This window comes from Fusarium venenatum, assembly GCF_020744135.1.
Source record: "Fusarium venenatum strain MPI-CAGE-CH-0201 chromosome Unknown EDB82scaffold_1, whole genome shotgun sequence".
Taxonomy (NCBI): Eukaryota; Fungi; Ascomycota; class Sordariomycetes; order Hypocreales; family Nectriaceae; genus Fusarium; species Fusarium venenatum.
Window position 1 is genome coordinate 5,810,503 of NW_027072129.1, and position 17,820 is coordinate 5,828,322.

General features: G+C 49.6%; 4 protein-coding genes across 4 annotated transcripts; 2 read left to right on the top strand and 2 right to left on the bottom strand.

Annotated features, from left to right (window-relative positions):
- Nucleotides 1-984: 984 nt before the first annotated feature.
- Nucleotides 985-8,149, top strand: EDB82DRAFT_57833 (uncharacterized protein). Its single transcript, XM_065609982.1, has one exon. The coding sequence runs from the start codon at nucleotides 1,320-1,322 to the stop codon at nucleotides 7,683-7,685; it is 6,366 nt and encodes a 2,121-aa protein (XP_065465640.1). The 5' UTR covers nucleotides 985-1,319; the 3' UTR covers nucleotides 7,686-8,149.
- Nucleotides 8,150-8,658: 509 nt separating this feature from the next.
- Nucleotides 8,659-10,477, bottom strand: EDB82DRAFT_520698 (Metallo-dependent phosphatase-like protein; the record flags this gene model as incomplete). Its single annotated transcript, XM_025730251.1, has 4 exons — nucleotides 8,659-8,932; nucleotides 8,985-9,511; nucleotides 9,564-10,397; nucleotides 10,463-10,477. 4 exons carry the CDS (start codon nucleotides 10,475-10,477, stop codon nucleotides 8,659-8,661), a joined length of 1,650 nt encoding a protein of 549 aa, XP_025589395.1.
- A 1,633-nt stretch (nucleotides 10,478-12,110) lies between these two features.
- EDB82DRAFT_57946 (uncharacterized protein) lies at nucleotides 12,111-13,702 on the top strand. Its single transcript, XM_025730250.2, has 2 exons — nucleotides 12,111-12,526; nucleotides 12,617-13,702. Exons 1-2 carry the CDS (start codon nucleotides 12,385-12,387, stop codon nucleotides 13,261-13,263), a joined length of 789 nt encoding a protein of 262 aa, XP_025589394.1. The 5' UTR covers nucleotides 12,111-12,384; the 3' UTR covers nucleotides 13,264-13,702.
- A 1,239-nt stretch (nucleotides 13,703-14,941) lies between these two features.
- EDB82DRAFT_471437 (uncharacterized protein) lies at nucleotides 14,942-15,678 on the bottom strand (the record flags this gene model as incomplete). Its single annotated transcript, XM_065607964.1, has 2 exons — nucleotides 14,942-15,562; nucleotides 15,658-15,678. 2 exons carry the CDS (start codon nucleotides 15,676-15,678, stop codon nucleotides 14,942-14,944), a joined length of 642 nt encoding a protein of 213 aa, XP_065465641.1.
- Between the last annotated feature and the right edge of the window lie 2,142 nt (nucleotides 15,679-17,820).

Genomic DNA, 17,820 nt, shown 5'->3' on the forward strand with positions numbered 1-17,820 from the left:
CTTAGACCTTCTCCGTAGTTGCGAAAGTCTAAATGCACCAAAATCTTGGATATTTGATACACCCATGGTTGAAACATACCATGATGAGTCTAGACGGATGGTCAGGCCTCTTCTTTCTTCTCTTTTGGCTCTTTCTTTAGTCAGTCGTCGTCAGCAACAAAAACAAGGCCGTGTGGTGTTTGTGAGGCTAGTAGCTGTTTATGCCAAGACATAAGAGGGGTCACCCATGTCAATGTTGTTTCTGCTGTGTGTTGTGTTGTTCAATGGAAGGCTGTCTAGTGGACTAAATTAATGGTAACGCAACATATCGGCTATTGAATATGTACAACACCAGGTACACATGCTAAATATGTGGATGAATGGCCAAGTCGTATACCCTTTGAACGATAGATGGCAAGACCCTGAGGATAAAGAAGCTCATCATTGTCGATCTTCAATGTCCGAAGCAAATACCGGATTGGAGAAAATCGGAGATCGGATTGAGCCAGACACGGGAGGCTTGGATTTGTCGCAGTGGGCTTCAATAGATGATGGTCTTCAAGGGCAGTCTGACCTATCACAGGACAATCATCATCTTCAACCCACTAAACTATGGCCAAGAGGTTACATGATTGACCCACTGAAGCCCTGGAATCGTCCCTGTCAATAAAGCCACATCCTGCTATCCCTGACCCTGATAGGTGGGATGGTGGCTCAAGTCTTGTTTACACTGAGCTCTCGGGTGGGTCCCATTTGGTTACCTGGGACACCTGCGACTCAAGTCCACCGTCAACGACGCAACCTCCAAATTGAATGGAGGGCCCTCTCCAACGTTGAACGGCATAACAATCTTACTGTACCTCTCGTATTCTTGGAGAGCCCTCCATTTTCCGTCTCTTTGCAGTTTGATTGACTTTGTCATCCCCGGAACCTTCCCTTGTCATCTCGTCATTTCCCCCTCCTCACCCACCTACCTACCCACTATCGCTTTCCATTCCTCCTTGCGATTGCATCAAGCATAGTCCAACGGCTGCTCCGCCTTTCCGTCCTTTTTCCAAAACCTCCTGTAAACCTTAGCAGACGTTTCGATACGGTAATTCGGCGACACAAGATTGAAGACTTCAACGGTAGCTTATCGCCAAGGATTGAGAGAGCGACTTCGGCCTCGACTTGAACCCCGACCGCTTCTCTGCGACCGCACAGCATGTTATCAAGCTTCAGGTACGAATCTTGCGCGAGTTCTCCCACCTTTTACACATCCACAACCATGCTTGCCTACGGAGACTGCGTTTCGCCTGAACAACAAGCTCACCACTTTCAATTTTTAGATAGCTGAGATCATGTCATCATCAAACCCGACCTCTCCAGAGGAAGCTGTAGAGGAAGCTGTTCTAGACCCCGAGACCCCTCAGAAACCCACCGAAGACAACGATGAGAAAGAAGAAGCACCAAAGTCGGCACCGCCGGTGGCGGCGGCTCGCGGCCGTCCACGTGCTAAATCAACACGAGAGCCAACACTTCTTCATGATTTCCTCCTGGGCCGACCCTCAAGATCACGGCAGACGGCTGAGCGCCAAAGGAGGATGAGCTTGGAGGCTGTCAAGGCCGAACTGCGACATGAAATGAAGCAGTCGCAAGTGAAGCGTGTCCCGCCTCCCAACGGCGTCCGAGATCGAGTCAAGAAATGGCAAAAAGCCAACGCTGCTGCTATGGAACAGACGCCAGACGATGCAGCGACCGAACCACCCGATATTGCATTTGATGACGAGGATTTCCAAAGTGTGACGGAAGAGGATCGGGTCCGTATCAAACTGAGGAAGAAGTCTAAACCACCCAGCAACAGGGCGAAGGAGAGTCTGCCCACAGAAGAAGAGGAGGTTGCGCCGGAAAAGACACCCGTCAAAACACCTGTAAAGACACCAGAGCCACCACCGCCAGTGGTAACACCAAAGGTCGCAACACCAAAAACACCAACAATAAAAACCCCGACGACAAAAACGCCTCTACCAAAAACGCCCACAGCAGCAAAACAAGTAAACCCGCCGCCTAAGAAGCGTGTTGTTAGCGATGAGCATTGGAGAAAGAATCGGAAACACGGGACGAAAAAGACATCGCCTGCCAAGATCCCTGCCCCAACCAAAATACCAAAAGACTTCATCTTTCGCACCCAAGCTAATCCCAAGGTTGCCAGCAGAGTCAAGGCTTGGGCAGAGATGGTTGAAATTCCGGACCCACCAGCACCGAGGAGTCACAAGTCGTCCAAGTCAGTGGGCGCAAGACCGTGGATGGATGATACAGATAGCGAGTTTATGAGTGACAGCGAGTTGACAGTAAGCAATGTCACCAGCAGTCGAGTAACCGCGCAACGGTCTGCCAAATCAACGCCAGCACATGATGACGGGATTCGAGTCAAACCCGTGCGGAAGAAGAGGCAGAGTGGTGATGGTATTCGAGTAAGAGCCATGAGAACAAACCTCACCGACGACGAAGGAATCAGAGTCAGACCTATGAGTGACATCTCGTCCAATGCCGGAAGTACAGTGCGGAGTGTAAGATTACGGCTAAAATCTGCTCCTAGCTCACGGAGACCTAGTATGAGCTCCGTGAGAAAGGAAATGAAGAAGCAGATGTCAGATACTCCGAAAAGCGCTGGTGTAGAGAACCCCGAGGCATTGAGCAAGAAGTTGAGCGAAGCCATTGAAGATGGCTCGGAGCTGTCCAAGACAACGAGGACGAATGATAAGTCAGATCTGTCAAAGACGGCACCCATCGAGGTTCTGGATGATGGTCACGCAGTCGATACTCCTACAAAGAAGAGAGCTGCATCATCGAGCAAATCAAAGCCACGACCCAAGAGTTACCAGCCTCCTACGACCAAGCAGAAAGGCAAAGAGACATGGGTACCTGATGATGATTCCACTATAGAACCATCCCAGCTTGATGGATCGGATTTGTCTTCCAGTCTCCTGGCAAAGTCTATAGCAGACATTCCTGGGGACATTCCATGGGGCAACTCTGCTTTTACTGAACTCGATCTCCCTCTACGTGCTCGCGGAGGACCGCTTCGAAGTCGTCCTATCCGCCCTGCTCGACCTGCCAAACCTGAAAGAAACACAAGCTTCAAAAACATGCCCAAGGTTTTCAAGAAGGTCATGGAGGGTGCCAACAAAATGATTCATGAAATCAACGAACATCCTCCTCCAAGAGACGCCGTACCAAACAAACCAACCAGCATTGAGAAGTGGCTTAATACCACTGTTGATCCCTTTGTCGAGGAGCCCAAAGAAGAACCACCCACGACGCCTTTGAGCGAGGACATGTCAGATGAACTGTCTTCACCTGAAACGATCAAGAGCCATCGTCGTACATCTCATGTTGAGAAGAGAAAAGTGTCTTCTTCAAGCACAAGTAAGACAGAAACGGTGGATAAAGCTGCTCCGAGTGAGCCGTTGCCAGCGACTCCAGAGCCAGTACGAGAGCCTGCGAAGAAGAAACCCCAACCAACTCCTTCGCCGAAGCCTACACCTGCTAAGGAGCCAACACCGGAGCCAACACCGGAGCCTGAGCCTCCGAAGAAGGCTACTCCAAAGCCTGAGCCTGAGCCTGAGCCCAAACCTGAATCAAAGCCTGAGCCTGAACCTGCCCGAGAACCTTCGCCAGAGACAATTACAGAGCTCTCAACGGATCTTTCGACAGATCTTTCAACTGAGCTTCCAGCACCATCGCCAGTGTCGTCACCCGAACCAGACTCCAAGACCAAACCGAAGCGTCAGGACACAAAGTACCCCGCGAAGGCATCAGGTCTCACAGGCTTGAAGAGAACCAAAGCGACACGGAGCACCCCTCCTCCTCAGAAGTCTGGCCCCAAAAACTCACTTTTTGGTATGTTGAAGGAAGCATTTACGGGTGAATCAGTAAATTCTCTTCCAAAAGTAAAGCCTTATCAGAGTCGAGAAGAACGACCATATGATGATGAGCCTGAATCAGTGTATGCCGATTCTAGATACAACGACTCTCGCTACGATGATTCGAGGTACGAGGAGTCGAGATACGATGATTATCGATACGAGGACTCTCGTTATGATGATGAACGCGCTTCCGAAGACTCCGAAAACTGGACGGAAACAGAGCTATCCAAGACTGAAAAGTTGAGAAGCGTCAGATCTGCGTCTCCCGAAGAAGAACGGAAGACACCGAAACCTCAAAAGACACCACAGCCTCCACAACAATCTCAAGAGCAGGCCGAGGAACCCGAACAGTCTGGAGATGCTCGAGCGGCTCTGCCGTCAGCGCGTATGGCGGGGCCGCGTCTCCCACCGCCAACTAGGGGTCAATATGAGTTGTCAACAATCCTTTCCGAGGAGGGCTCTAGTGCTGTCGAATCGGATCTAACGACCGATGTCACCCAATCCACTCTTACGCAATCCACAGGTTTCACAAAAGGTAGTCGACGTTCGAATTCGCGTTCCAACTCCAAGAGCCAAGGTTCTGGCCTCAAGAGGCGTCTGACACGTCACTCGGATCTTGTATCAGTTCTTTCACTTCCCGACGATAAAAACGTTCCCAGCGCCATCATAAATAACCGCTCACGACCAAGTATGCGAAAAGCCCGAGGTGGGGCCAACGATGTGACGAATGACGATCTGCTTAAGGAATTTGCCGAAGATGAAAGTCTTTATCTTAGAGAGTTGAAGACATTGGTCTCTGGTGTTATTCCAGTTCTTCTACAGCAGGTCGTTAATGGCGACAATGGAAACGAACTTTTCGGCTCAGGTGGCCAAGTCACCAAGGCAGATGCCCTTTCAAAGTCTGTCGTAAACATGGGAGTTGCCCTAGAGAAGCTTCAGATGGCCCATCGCAAAGCTCCCGTTCAAGATATCCGCCGACTTGCTTCATGGGGCCATGGAGTTGTGCCTATCTACCACAAGTACCTGGACGCTTGGAGACTGGGCTTCCAAGACCTCGTCGTCAACCTCGCACCAGTGGCTGGAGTGTTAGACGATGAAGATTCTCTCGTCGGTGCTATGCCACGGAACGATGCTGGCGATATTATCGATGCCGCGGGAGAGCGGGTTGACGTGGCCCATCTGCTCAAAAGACCTCTGCTCCGACTCAAGCAAATCACCAAGTTCTTCAAATGTGTTGACGCCATAATTGGAACCAATGATACTTATGATCTTTTGAGCGACTTTGAAGATCTGCAAGAAAAAGCCCGTCGTCGACACCGGGAGGAGACGGCCAGGTTGACAGATGAAGATGCGATCAACACCGATACTACCAGATCGCGTGACTTGCGAACCCTTGGTCCCATGGATGATGTATACATCGAGCCATCGCGACAAGTCAGTGCAAAAGACTTCTTCTCCCTGGACTTGGCACACTCCAATGGTCAACGTCTGGAGTGCCAGGTTGAGTTGGTGCACCGAGACAACCAGCGCTATCCTGAAGACAAGGGTGACTTGTTGATCCGTGAAAATGGTGTCAAGGGTCGATCATACCTCCTGTTCCCACCGGTCCCCATTGAATTGATTTCGGCCAGGACAGGAGATGGAAATTTTGACATGGTTATTATGATACGGGGAACACACAATGACAGGCCATGGCATGAGCTACTCACACTCACGACCGATAACGAAGATCAGATTCTGGACTGGCTCGACATCCTTCCTGTCTCCCCCGTACCCCCAAGAGAGCCAGAGCCTAGTGTAATTGGCGACGACGAACCATACTCACAATCTCGAATGCAGGATGTTCCCGTGGGCGTTCGAGGATCGTCTCGCAAATACTCAGCTCAATCCCTGCGAAGTTCGCATTCTCGCCGCTCATCTGCCGCTGAATCACCACCAGCAAGCCCAACTACACCCAAAAGGTCACTTCCAGCCAGATACCGTCCTCGGTCAGCCTCACCAGTGACTTCTCCTCCTCTGAAGTCTCCTGAGCTCTATGATTTGCAAGGAATGGCAAATCAGTACGATTACCAATTCGACGAACGGCCCATGACCTCACACAGCATGCAGCCTGATCCTCTCAATATCCGCAAGAGCGATGTATCTTCACGAGATGATGGCGCACCACCACCACCAGCTCATCGAACTTTTAGTCCCAGTCCTCAAACTACAGCCAAGTCCAAGTACTCCAAGCCCCCTACTCTGGAACCCCCCACCAATAGTCGCGTTAAGCGTCGCACATCCTCTCCGCTTAAACATGAATACCTACCTTCAGACCAGTCGTCGATATCTGGCACTTCTATTACAGAAGGAAGTTATGAGAATACCGAGGAGGAGGACTACACCGAATCAGACTACAGCTATGATACTTCTGACGATGACGATATTGAGAGCGTTGATCTGCCCGAGACCGAGCTAGGAGTGAGTATCAGAGATGACGCTAGGTCCCGGGATCACGCCAGAGATGGGCTGGAGACCTTGCACGAAGAAGAATATCCCGAAGACGAACCAAAACGCCATCAACTCCATGAATCCATCCTATCAGGTCCAGCAGACAGCCTGACACCTTCCAACTCTGCCTCTCAGGCTGGCTTATACGGACAAAAGATGGCGCCAGAGGAAAATGTCCAAAGATACAGTGCCATGATTTCAAGGTGGTCTGACAAGGGCATGTGGAAGAATATTGCAGCAGAGAACCTCTCAATCATTGTCACTCCCGGTCTGATTGAGGCTTACGCCGTCCACAGTGGAGCTGAGCAAGGGGACAAGCCAATGCTTGCACTTGATCTCACTCCGTTGGTACTCATCCGTCAGAGCACTGCTGTCGACCTTGAAATCCGCTCTTCAGTTAGATCAGACTGCCATCTCGCCAACTCCCACAGCGGTGGAAACTTCCGTTTCCGGTGCTACAACGGGCCTGACTGCTACAACCTTTATATGGCTGTTCACCACTCTCGTCTCAACAACCAAAAGTTCATCCAACTTGAAAACGAAGCGCGATTCAGTAGCTTCGGTGAGCACAAGCCACCTGTCGCGAATGATGATACCAGCAGCCGACGACGAAGCTGGTTTAGTCGCAAGAACAGCTACCGTGGTTCAGTTCGTGCACCTACCCAATCTTACGATGGTGCAAGCACTACTCCCTCATCTACCCTCTCCGCCTCCAGCTTCCTCAAGAGACTCACTGGACGTGGCCTTCCCTTCAGCTTGGCCCGTTCCTCTGTGAAGCGCAATAGCCGCTATGGTGGTAGCAACACCCCCGGATCTTCGTCTTATGGCGGCAACACCCCCCGCTCACCCTCCATTAGTGTTGAGAACAGCGGCCGTGGACCCTCGAACTTTGGAACGGAAGATCTCAAGATCCGCCTTCACCTTCTCGTCGCAGCCGCCAAATGGGAGGACTTTGGCAACTGCAAGCTCTCCATCCGACGACCTCCTCCAGGCTGGCACCAGGCTCTCCGTGCCGACCACGGTTTGGAGAAGCGCGTAACTGTTACCACTATTCCACGCAAGGACTCGGAGAAACCAAAGATCCTACTAGACGCCGTTCTGGGCAGCGGTTGCTTCACGGCAATGGGCAGCCGCGGTATCGTGTGCGGCGTCTGGGAGGAGATGAAAGACAGCAACGGCGTTGTTGGCGTTGTTCCAGCTACGGGCCCGACAGGCGGCAATGTCAAGAAGTGGTGCTTCCAGTGCGCCAGTGTTGCCGAAGCAAGCTGGGTGCTGAGACTTGTTCACCAAGAAGTCATGACCATCTAAAACCTGCACATCCGAATTTCCATTTACCACTTTTCTTGTTCTCGATTACAAGCACATTCACATGTCTGGGGATTTCCCAGACTTACTGCATTATTTACTTTTGATATCCCGGTGTTGCCTCGCACACCATCATTTTTACATTTTATTCTTCTTTTCTCGATGCATAGCATGGCATGCATCGAGACTTAACGATACCACATTTCATAAATCCTTTTTTAATCCGGTTGTGCATACCATTCTTGTTGTTTCGTACATGCATCTAGACATGGGTGGGTGGCGTCTCGGAGGATTTTACCTGGGCTCCCGGTGCAATTATGGGCCCAGGGGAGTACATTATCAGCATGATTTTGGTTAACTTCTACCGAACATAGCGGAAGAGAGTAAAGGTATATGGCGAGGAGAGGAGAGGTGGTATATAGCGGATGACAATAGAGATTACAATTCACAAACCAATATCTTTGAACAAATTTCACCTTGGCAGTATTTCTTCGTTACTCGACAATTGTTTATGTGGTCTTTTGTCCAAGTCAAAGACAGACACTCAACATATGCCTACGTACAAAAAGCATCAAGCTGGAGCCATGATAAGACCATATTTACTTAGTCACATTGCTGGGCAATTTGCATAATATAAGCCAGTCATTGGTTTATCATGGTATTCATGTCTTCCAAAAACAACTCCAAACCCAACCCCGACCATGTGTGCCATGTCGTCATTGAACCCTGTTTGCTAATATCTGCAACGAGAGGTGGGATATTTTAAATGTTATACAAGAACCTCCCTGCCATCGATCAATATGCTCTTTGATGCCATCCAAAGGCAAATGTTTATCAACAACAAAAAAAGAGACCACCCGGTCTATAGAGGCGTGGCGGCCGATCATCCTAAAACACGAATACAAGAAACATCAGATTTGTGAGTGAACATAACCCCTGTTTACCCTTGGAAAAGAAAATGCAGTGTTTCATAAGCTCATGCAGCTGGGGCGACGGGCTGTGGTTTACCGCCGTCAACAATAATCTGCTCGTGTATGCGAGAAGCTGTGTCTCCGAATTCAAGACGTTTCCAGGTCTTGATGCGAGCCTCGTTGGTATCAACCTCGAATAAGCGTACGCGACGGTGGTAGCCACCGTAACCAGCGTAGCCACCGAAGCCGGAGCCACCAGCGTAACACATCCACAAGGCAGGGATCTTTGTCTCGCCCTCGCCTGTTAAAGATAGGGAGCAGTAGTCGTTGCAGTGATCACTATAGAGTTAGTAAGCGGTTGCAATAGACTCAAAGATTCCTTCAAACTTACTGTCCTGCGCTGACCATGACGACGCCCTGTTCAACAAGGGCATCGCGGAAACCGGAGTTATAGACAGGGGCTGTGACCCCCTCTTTCCAATCACCAACACGAGGTAGTTCTGGGCTAGCATATTCTGTAAGAGGAATATGGATAAAAGCGATATCCATATGTCGACCGGTGTATTCGTTGTGGTTCTTCTTGAGGCCAGCGGCTGTCTTCTTGAACCACTCTATCTGGTTGGGCTTAACCCAATCATACCCAGGAAAGTTGCGCTCATCGGGTGTGTAAGCATGGGTGTCTAGGAGGTAGATGGTCAATGCAGAATGATCTGTCTTCCCACGGGCCAAGACCTCAACATAATAGTTGCCAACACCGTCGATATCAGCTGGCCCAGCGGTAGAAAGGGAAAAGGGAAGGCTCTCCATGATTGCCATCTGGGCTTCACGAGACATGGTCTTTTCGTCGTCGTGGTTCCCGAAAATGGCAGCATAGGGAATCTTTCGTTCAATGAGAAGGGAGACAATCTTGAACATGGCCTAGAGGATGTTAGAAATCAACACTGTGACATGGAAGGGGGGTCACACTAACAGTCGGTGCGTCTGGTGCCGTGTCACCGTTGACCTGGTCACCACTCAGTACTACCAAATCAGGCTTCTCATCATCTAGAACCCGATTGACAAAGTCGAGCGTCCTGGGATCCGCCTCACATTTTCCACCATTGTAAGAATTGGGGACAGCTTCACGACATGTGCCCACCCCGGTACTGAGATGCAGATCACCGATCTGCATGATCTTGTATCGTCCATCGTTGCGGATCCTTGGTGTAGGCTTCTTGGCCTCTCGGACCGGGCCCCGGCGCACCGTCAGTTGAACGCAGAGAAGGTTACCACCCGTGTTTAGTAGCAGGGGCGTCCCCGTGAGAGAATATCCGTCTCTTGCCTCGACAGCATCATCTCCGAAGAGGACATCAATATCGGTGACGGCCTGCTTCGAATCACTAGCCTTTCTTTTGGCCGAACGCTTAATCCAGATGCCTGAAGAACGGGATTCCCAAGCATCGTCTGTTTCTCCCTTGGGCTGAGGTTGAAGCCTGCCGACCGAAACGTCCACTACAACCCGGTCGTCCTCGGTAAGGTCCTCCTCATGTTTGCGCATTACATACAGGTAAGCACTTGTAGTCCAGGTCCTTCCGAGATATAGGTCCTTGTCGACTCGGTGCCAGTCTTTGTCGAGATCGCAGGAAGAAAAGGGATTGACGCTTGAACATGTGACTATTGTGACATCGGTGACGATAAGTCCGGGGTGGTGGGATGGCATATAGCCATGGATAGAATTGGGGAGGACACGATAATTGCGGTCGAGGAAAGCGATGACGAGGAAGGTAAAAATGGCAGCACCAGCGAGCTGAGCAGCTGTTCGGACCTAAAAACAAGATCATGGTTAGTCAAATGGACCTTGATAGGAAACCAAAAGATGGAGGGACGTACAATTCGTCGAGTCATGATGTAAAGATTGGTGGAAGTATGGAGATCAACTCCTCGGTAGGGATCGCTCAAGAGAGAAGTAACTATAAAATGTGAAACACTTTAAGTAGAGATAGCCAGGCACTGGCGATGGGAACGGACATTCAAGAGCTGAAGGGCAGGCTGAACTTTTCGCATCTTCCAAGGGGTTGGTCGAGTGCTATTGCATGATTTGGAGAGGTCAAGACAAGAGCGGCGATGACAGGATGGATGCGCCCGGGTATTCCGATTAGGTTCAAGCAGTCTGGACAGTTACGACGGATTGTGTATAGAATCTGTATTTCGCAAGATGTTGATGTTGGTGTCGATAACAGTCACAGCGATCGACAAATCGTGGGGACGGGAAGAGGGGGCACGAGACGAGGCAAGATCAACTCGAGTTAAAGTTGGTTGAATTCAATAGAGGAAGAAAAGTGGCGAGCTAATACCTGTAAAACGGTTACCGAGATGAAACTCTTGACTTGAATCAAAATGAGGACAGAAGAAGGAGAAGGAGGAACCCCTCAACTTCCTGACCGCAAAAATAGGGCCAAGGCCAAGAAATCATTCCAAGTGATACTGTACGGATAGGTACGTTTTGTCTCCTTCTCCTCTTCTCCTTCTCCTTCTCCTTCTCCTTCCCCTGGTGCACCGTGAAAAAAAGGGTACCTTGTGTGGAGCAACTAGACTGGGATACCTTAATACTACTACGTAGTAGAGGGAGTCAGGCTGGCCTCTTTTAACCTCTTTTAACCCGCAATTCGGGGAATAAACTCAGGTACCTTGCCTTTAACTGGATTGTTAGGTAATTAACAGTTCTTAATGACTTGTTACGAGTAAACCGTTTGGCTCTATCAAATACAAGGGAGAACCTGCTTCTTCCTGTACCTCGGATCTGGTCTTCCGAGAGCTCTATCTGTACGATTCTCGCACAAGCACAAAAAGAGGTTGCTCAGCTGTACAGGCCATTCTGGGGTTACATTGATACATGCACTCTACCTGCGGCCACGTGAGGCCCTCGACAACCATCCGGTAAGTTGCTAGGCGGAATCATGTGGTCATGTATTATGTAGGTAGGCAACCAGCCTTTCTGATTCAAGCACCCATTCAGCAAGGTATGCTAGCCAGTGAAGGAATGGTGCATCGGACTACGGGGATGCCCAGTTTCGGGGATCGGACGGAAAGGCGCTCTATTGCATCTTTGAGCATTCTGTTAAGCAAGTATGTGTTGGAGCCCGAAAGATCCAAGTTAGCTAACAAGATTCATCATCCAAAGGCCTTCTAATCCAACGGCTCTGAACAGGCCGAATGAGGCCCCCAAACGGCTGCCGTAGGTACCAATGGAGCCTACCCTCAGGGTATCAGAAAAATTGACCGCTGGAAGCATAAGAGACGAAATTAGTAGGTCACTTTATGCCCCTTAGGCTATAGTTCTTAGACTACTTATTTTTATACCCCAAGTCTTAGGAGGCCATTTTTTCTGTTACCCAGTAGCCTACCGACAGACAAAGAGCTCTACTAAGCTCCCTTGAGTAGCCTTATTTTTGAGCTTAAGTGGTCTGTGCTCAATCATCTCCCTGCGAACAGAATGGAATTTACGACAAGAGCTAACAATAAACTGGAGCGAGAAACAAGGCAATATCGGTGCTTCTCTGTCCACAGTTTAATGTCAAATTCTGGAACCAAACAAAGGCAAGGAGTGACCCACTAAAATCTCGGATTCATACACCAAGCGTCATCCCCAACCGCGTATCAAAGCTAAGCTTCCATTCTTCTTCAATCCATTATTTCTGAGCTTTTAGTCTCACGCGCATCCATATCACCATTAAATCACTGTCCACAATCCAGATCGCATTCTCATCTCGAATACACAAAACGCCTTTTCAACTCCCCTTTCTTTCCACGCCATGGCTGAATACTCCACGCTCAAGGTGCCTGAGCTCAAGAAGATGCTGGCAGAGAAGAGCCTTCCTCAGACTGGAAACAAGGCCGATCTCATCGCGAGACTCCAGGAGAGCGACAAGCAGTCCGAGACAGACGCGAAGCCTGGTACGTCCAGCGAAGCCTAGATTCGCTCCCAATCCCTTGCGCGCAAAGTTCGTCGCATCGAAAAACAACGGCTAATTATTTCCTTTCCAGCCGACAACAAGGAAGACGAGATCAGCTACAGCGATGACGAAGCTCCCGCTGCACCTGCTCCTGTTCCTGCCGCTGCCGCTGCCGCTGCCGCTCCAGCTACTTCTGCTCCCGTTGCTGAGGCCCCTGCCGCCGAGGCCGCACCTGTCGAACCTACAAAGGCTGAGGAGCCTGCTGCAGTAGAGGCCCCTGCCGAGACCGCTGAGGCGCCTGCTGAGCCTGAGAAGTCTTACGCTATGGGACTATCATCCACCGCTGCGGATGATGAGGCCAAAAAGCGTGCTGAACGTGCTAAGCGATTTGGCATTGAGGATGATGAGGACGCGAAGAAGCGCGCCGAACGTGCGGAGAAATTCGGTATTGATGAGAAGGAGTTGGCTACTACCCTGGACTCTGCTCTCCCTGAGCGCTCTCGAAAGCGAGGCCGAGACCGTAACACCGAGACTGAGGGAAGCCGACCGGACAAGCGACAGAGCATGGACAGGAGAAACGGTCCTGGCGGTCGACAACGAAGAGGCCGTGGTGGTCGCGACAACGGCCGTGACGGCGGCGCTCGAAAGGAGGGCGCTGCGACCCGAGGTGCTATCCTTGATGACCCAACTGAGAAAGCCAAGGCAGAGAAACGCGCAGCCAGATTCGCCGGGAACTGATCCATTGGACAAGACCAGTGCCGAAACAAGGCAGAACAAACTTGCATGAATGAAGCTTCTCTAGTTGTACAACAATTTTGCTTTTCGTTTCTAAGCGCAGATTATCAAGGATACTAAATGAATAAAGAGGAAATCGGCGTTTTTTTGGTCCTGTCAACTTCACTTCCCATCAGTCATGGGCTTCTTAGCCTGGAAAACCTGAGTCCTGAGTTCATAGAGCACAATATTGTTGCGAATCAGTTTACGGTTGGGATATTATCTCCTGTATCTTGAGCTGAAGCGATAGGTTCTATAATAGCCCTCGGACTTTTGAATGGTTTACTGCCGGGTCCAACTAGGACATTGCAGTGGGTTTTAATTAATAGCTTGCCCTGCCCCTTGGCGAAGTTTCTCAAGTCTATGGTCTTTGGCTAGGTACCTTAGTAGGTAAAGGACACTTCGACAGGTATCGCTCACAACATAAATACCCCACAGCCCGAGATATCTCGGTACATTAGAATAAGAAGTCAATTCACTACCACAAATTTTCTCCTATCTTTATAATGTTCGGACACGATGGCCCTGTACTTGTACTGGGATTATCCTTTGAGGTCGGAAGGAATCGCACGATCCGAATGGTTGTCATCCAAACTAAGGATTAGCAATCCTGAATATCCATCAATACCATGAAGGTCAATCAGTGTAACCCTTTTTATGTTAGCTTGGTGGGAGACGGCTTTTCGGATACGAACCGAAGATACATAGTTAGATAGTCAGGGCCAGGCTGATTTGAAGCTTCACATGCATATCCACTACGACTCAACACCATGACCTTGCCAAGGTCCCACCAAGGATACAGCGGGATCGAGCTTCCAGGACGGGGAAGTCTCCTTTAAGCTCTAGCTCCCGAGATATTTGTGCGCCGTTGCACGACTGCCGGGGCCGCGGTGTTGGTCTTGCGATGCCCCTATTTCCAGGCTCACTGGACAACCAATGCTACAGACTTGATGGGAGGTTGACTGCGTTGTTCTGAGAGGCCTCAACAGAGATTCTGGGAACATAGAAGGGAAATTTTCTCATGCTTCTGCAGGACTGGTGGTAAGTTCAACATTCAGCTGCACTAAGAGCTCATGGCTGGCGAGGTAAGCAACATAACAGGAAAGATAGTTCAGTAGTCTTCGTAGCTCAACCCTATATTGGCCGGTAAGCTTTTTGCGTTATATATTTACGAATCACCCGAGATTTTGAGAATCAATCCTGTTGGGATCGAAGATCTATGCAAGTACCAGGGATTCGTGAATCCTTCCAGTCATTGAGCAGATCGACGTCAACGACAAGGAAAGGGGAAGGGGTAGTAGGCTTTGATCTCTGGGATCTTGTCTGATTCATTGATCGGAACCAGGGAGCACATGATGAATAGCCCCAAGACGTCTGGAACCAACGAGAAACATAAACCCGCGGCTGCGCTAATATCGCAATCCTCAATAGATTTATAGTGCGTTGAAGGACGCAAGCCACTATCTCCGTTCTCGGACGACTTTTACTGTCTACCGAATAGTGCTAGACAAACGTGCCATGGCTCCCATGGCTCAATGGCCAACGGGATCTTGCAAGAAGACATTTTAATGAACGGAGGGGGGGTCCAACACTATAAAAGCGAGATAATACAAAGATCGCCAACAACGTGATCCTCTGGTTGTCATGTTTCCCAAACGCTTAGCTTCAAGACGAGTCTCAGACTGTAGACCAATGGCAATGGCGAAACCCCTGCGCACCCGATAAGACAACCCTTGTCGCCGAGCCGTCTGGCGGCTATGGTTGGCAGAGAGGCGGCTAAGGCAATTGGGACTCCAGCTTGTCTCCAGTTTCTGTTGGACGATTCAGAGCCTTTCAAGCCGACCCTTTCTGTACATAGTTGTTCGGTGGTGTCCACATCCTTCCAAGCGAAATAATGGCTTTCAATTAGTATCAACCTATGTAATAGGCAGGGCTGGAAATATTTGCAAGCTTGATGAGTTGTCAATGAGGCAAACTGCACAGGTTCTGCATTTGCATTTGCATTCGCATTCGGCGGTTCTCGCCATTCACCGCTGCCCAAGGTAGAGAGTACTTTGATGTTGAATTCGAATGACTTTGCAAGGGTAACCTCAAATTCAAGCATCAAGTCGTGTCTTATTGGCTCGGTCAACTGACAAGCCACACTGACAGGGGTGAGGCTCTCATCGTCTGCCGGAGTGGCCAGCCACGAGCCATCTGCCACGTCAGTTGAAGCCCAGAAAGCAGGGACACCAGCCTTAAAAGATTTCTTGACAAGGAATACCTGTGGCGGTCATGATGCTGTTACTAGGTTTTCCTGTGGCGGAGTTGTCTACTGCTGCATCTTGTGCATAATGGGATGCCTCTCTGATAACCCACTTTTGGCAACATGTTCCTCATCGTGCAGCAAGATCTAAGACTGATCCAGGAACGAACGACATGCCTTTTTGCTAGTTATTTCGAGATTGTCCGGTAATCGACGTCAAGACGCGTTTGCCGCCTTGCCAGCGCATTCGCCTTGCCACTAGCTGACCTTTGTAAAGAGCTGTGAATTCTATTCTCAGCTTAGCAGCCAAGGCTAGTTGCGCACACCGATCTTGGACCCAACTCGGCGGTTCAGTTACAACTCTCACCGAACGTTTGGGACGGTGACCTCGTGAGATGATCTACTACCACCGATATGGAATGCTACAGGTAGAAAGAATGCCTTGTATGTCTTGGAATGACGTCGCTACGACTGCCGACCGTTTCATTTGGACTTGCTTCTGTGGTCTCGTGAGCGTTTTTGACGCTGATGTTGACCCGTCACGGGGACTAACACAGGATGGCGGTGAACTTTACGTTGGCCAATACGCAAATTCAAGAATTAACGAATTCTTCGCTTCGCTGTAAGATCCGCTTGACTAAACAGAGTTTTGTTGAAAATATCGAAAATATCGTACGTGAGCTCCCTCTTTGATCAACGCCTTTGCCGAAATATAGTAAATCCTTGTCAATAATTTAACGACAAGGTTGGCGAACGGGTTGAGGGGTATTATGGATCAACCGTTCGTAGTCATTATTTTTTACTCTCTATTGCACAGCTTCAAGGAAAAAGCACATGCAGGAGAAAGAGTCTGTGTCCATGTCCCTATCATGGAGTTCAATCTGACGAGCTGTGGAGTGAAACGAGTGCATCTTCATCATTGGTAGAAAGTCCTTGATCAACGACCAATGGAATCATGGAGTCGTTCGGTCATGGCGACTACCAGGCGCTTTGCGTATAGGATTTCAACGAATGAGAGGAAACGTAAGAGAACAAAGTCCCCGTTGTCCGCGGGAAGAAGCAAATTCTCAGTCATGACATCCATGGCTGAACGTTGAACCGGTTTTTCGTTTTCTGTTGTCCAAGTGAAACTTTGTTGAAAGCTCACCGACATCTTGGATATCATGACCACAGGCGTGCAAACTACCGTGAAAAGTACATTATTCCCGCGTCTATCTAAACGCCGCTCGGCACCAGCGATGGTTAGGTACAGTAGTGATGCTATTCTTATCCTGCCTGTGACTAGAGTGCGTAAGTTGGACAATATTATGGGCCATAGTCTTTGGTTTGGCTGCAGCTGCAACTGCAGCTCATGCAGCTGGTCTGGGGCTGGAGGAGGGCATGGGCATGGACATGGGCAAATTTCGCCCCAGGATCTTGACCCTGGTCAACGGAGGACCGACGACGGGTACACGGTTGTGTGACCTGATTCGAGCTCATCTTATTCTTGTCATCTTGCGAAATATCGAAACACCAAATACAATTCGAGATAGCCGTACTACAGTCAGATCATCATCCTTCAAAGGATTCATCCATTAGAGTTAGACTTTCCCCCATGCGGGGCGAATTATCCAACGGACTCGCCCGTTAAATCGTTAGTCCAGGTCCCAACGGCCCTTACTTCAAGGTTCAAATGTCAACATGTAGTCGATGGAACTCAACAGTTTAGGACCACTCATGACTTGATCCGGGGATCTATGCATATAAGTTTAGCAAGGTGACATTGTTTTTGTCTGCAATCGTGATGAACCTACTCGATGAGAACATACCGCTGCTGCTGACGCCCACGATAACAAAACTGACTTAGAAGGTGAGGCTAGAATTTGGGGGCAAGACATTCAGAGACATGCAGGTTAGATCGACCTGTTGGAGTGTGCCAAAGTGAGACATTTTGATATGCATGTCTAAGACATGCAGATGCCTCGCAACGACGTCGCATATTGTGCTGAAGAAGAGAAGAAAAAGGAAGAAGCGCCGGGACTATCACTGTGATGTCTTTTTTGTTTCACACGCACACACCCTCACTTCCTCGCTAGTTGTCGTTGATGGTTGTAAACGGGTTTTACACTTCGGCTCCGGAGAGATGGGATAGATAGATTTACGTACCCTTGACCAAGAAAACTGAGTCGTCAGCGAGAAAAGATAATCTGTCAGTTGCGTAGACTATTTGCCTGCTGCTCACCCCCTCTTCAACTATCTTCATCACCCAAAGCGGACACAACCAACTTGAACACCAC

Bases quoted from the DNA above. Each gene is read 5' to 3' on its own strand.
- EDB82DRAFT_57946 (XM_025730250.2), top strand. From the start codon at position 12,385: ATGGCTGAATACTCCACGCTCAAGGTGCCTGAGCTCAAGAAGATGCTG. The intron at 12,527-12,616 runs GTACGTCCAGCG...TTTCCTTTCCAG, and splicing joins CGAGACAGACGCGAAGCCTG to CCGACAACAAGGAAGACGAG.
- EDB82DRAFT_57833 (XM_065609982.1), top strand. From the start codon at position 1,320: ATGTCATCATCAAACCCGACCTCTCCAGAGGAAGCTGTAGAGGAAGCT.